We start from the raw sequence: 1976 nt of genomic DNA on the forward strand, positions 1-1976 counted from the left end.
ATTGGCCGTGGGACCAAGGTGGTTCTTCACCTGAAGGAGGACCAGACGGAGTTCACAGAGGAGAAGAGGATCAAGGAGGTCGTCAAGAAGCACTCTCAGTTCATCGGTTACCCCATCAGCCTGTTTGTGGAGAAGGAACGCGACAAGGAGATCAGCGATGACGAGGCTGAGGAGGAAGAGAAGCCCGCCAAGGAGGAGGAAGGGGAGAAGGAAGAAGATGAGGACAAGCCCCAGGTGGAAGATGTGGGCTCTGAAGACGAGGAGGCGGACTCAAAGGACAAGGACAAGGACAAGAAGAAGAAGAAGAAGATCAAGGAGAAATACATCAACCAGGAGGAGCTGAACAAGACCAAGCCCATCTGGAACCGGAAGCCTGACGACATCTCCAACGAGGAGTATGGAGAGTTCTACAAGAGTCTGACCAACGACTGGGAGGAGCACCTGGCGGTCAAACACTTCTCCGTGGAGGGCCAGCTGGAGTTCCGAGCCCTGCTGTTCATTCCCCGCCGCGCGCCCTTTGACCTCTTTGAGAACAAGAAGAAGAAGAACATCAAGCTGTACGTCAGAAGGGTCTTCATCATGGACAACTGTGAAGACATTATCCCAGAGTACCTGAACTTTGTGCGCGGAGTGGTGGATTCTGAAGACCTGCCCCTCAACATCTCCAGAGAGATGCTGCAGCAGAACAAGATTCTCAAGGTGATCCGCAAGAACATCATCAAGAAATGCTTGGAGCTCTTTGCAGAGTTGGCAGAGGACAAGGAGAACTACAAAAAGTTCTACGAAGCCTTCTCCAAGAATCTGAAGCTGGGCATCCACATGGATTCTCAGAACCGTAAGAAGCTGTCTGAGCTTCTACGGTACCACACCTCCCTGTCAGGTGATGAGATGACGTCCCTCTCGGACTACATCTCCCGCATGAAGCCCAACCAGAAGTCCATCTACTACATCACCGGTGAGAGCAAGGACCAGGTGGCTCACTCTGCATTTGTGGAGTGTGTGTGCAAGCGTGGCTACGAGGTGGTGTACATGACGGAGCCCATGGACGAGTACTGTGTCGGGCAGCTCAAGGACTTTGACGGCAAGACCCTGGTCTCCGTCACCAAGGAGGGCCTGGAGCTCCCCGAGGACGAGGAGGAGAAGAAGAAACGGGAGGAGGACAAGAGCAAGTTTGAGAACCTCTGCAAGGTCATGAAGCAGATCCTGGACAAGAAGGTGGAGAAGGTCACCGTGTCCAACCGGCTGGTCTCGTCCCCCTGCTGCATCGTGACCGGCGTCCACGGCTGGACGGCCAACATGGAGCGCATCGTGAAGGCCGAGACCCTGCGGGACAACGCCACCTCCACCTACATGGCGGCCAAGAGGCACCTGGAGGTCAACCCGGACCACGCCATCGTGGAGGCCCTGAGGAAGAAGGTGGACCTGGACCACAGCGACAAGGCCGTCAAGGACCTGGTCAACATGCTGTTTGAGACGGCGCTGCTGTCCTCAGGCTTCTCGCTGGACGACCCCCAGACCTACTCCGACCGCATCCACAGGATGATCCGGCTGGGCCTGGCCATCGACGATGAGGAGGAGGGGGAGATGGAGGAAGAGGAGGGGGCCGCCGCCGCAGCCGTCGTCCCACCGCTAGAGGGCGATGATGACGATGACTACACCTCTCGTATGGAGGAAGTGGATTAAGCACCGCCTCCTCAGCTCTTACAGTACAAACCGCCACCTTTTCCAATGGTGAATGTTGTTGGTTTAAAAAAAAGGGGGAAAAAATGTAAAACGTCCAGTGGAGGTGTTTGCTGTCTTGTCTAGAGCAGAGGGAGGGGTCCTCAAACCTTTCCATTACCAAGGACCCCCAAACAGTCATATCCTCTGGCGCAAGCCCCGCTATTGTGAAATAGCTTAGAAAAAAAAAAAAAGCAAAAAGCAAAAAAAAAGAAAACAGTTGATCCAAGCAAGCTCACAAACACGTTGTATTTCAA

The 1976-nt window shown here is 54.3% G+C and overlaps 1 protein-coding gene across 1 annotated transcript in view; it reads left to right on the forward strand.

The window, feature by feature from the left end:
• The window catches only part of LOC308082942 (heat shock protein HSP 90-beta-like), a gene marked incomplete at both ends in the record, with an annotated part of 2208 nt that extends 525 nt beyond the window's left edge, over positions 1 to 1683 (forward strand). Inside the window, one exon of the mRNA XM_080425022.1 lies at positions 1 to 1683. This exon is cut by the window's left edge and continues 525 nt beyond it. Within this exon, the coding sequence (XP_080281148.1) occupies positions 1 to 1683 (1683 nt within the window).
• Positions 1684 to 1976: the final 293 nt, after the last annotated feature.

This window comes from Gymnoscopelus braueri (assembly GCF_963280865.1).
Source record: "Gymnoscopelus braueri genome assembly, chromosome: 3".
Classification (NCBI taxonomy): domain Eukaryota; kingdom Metazoa; phylum Chordata; class Actinopteri; order Myctophiformes; family Myctophidae; genus Gymnoscopelus; species Gymnoscopelus braueri.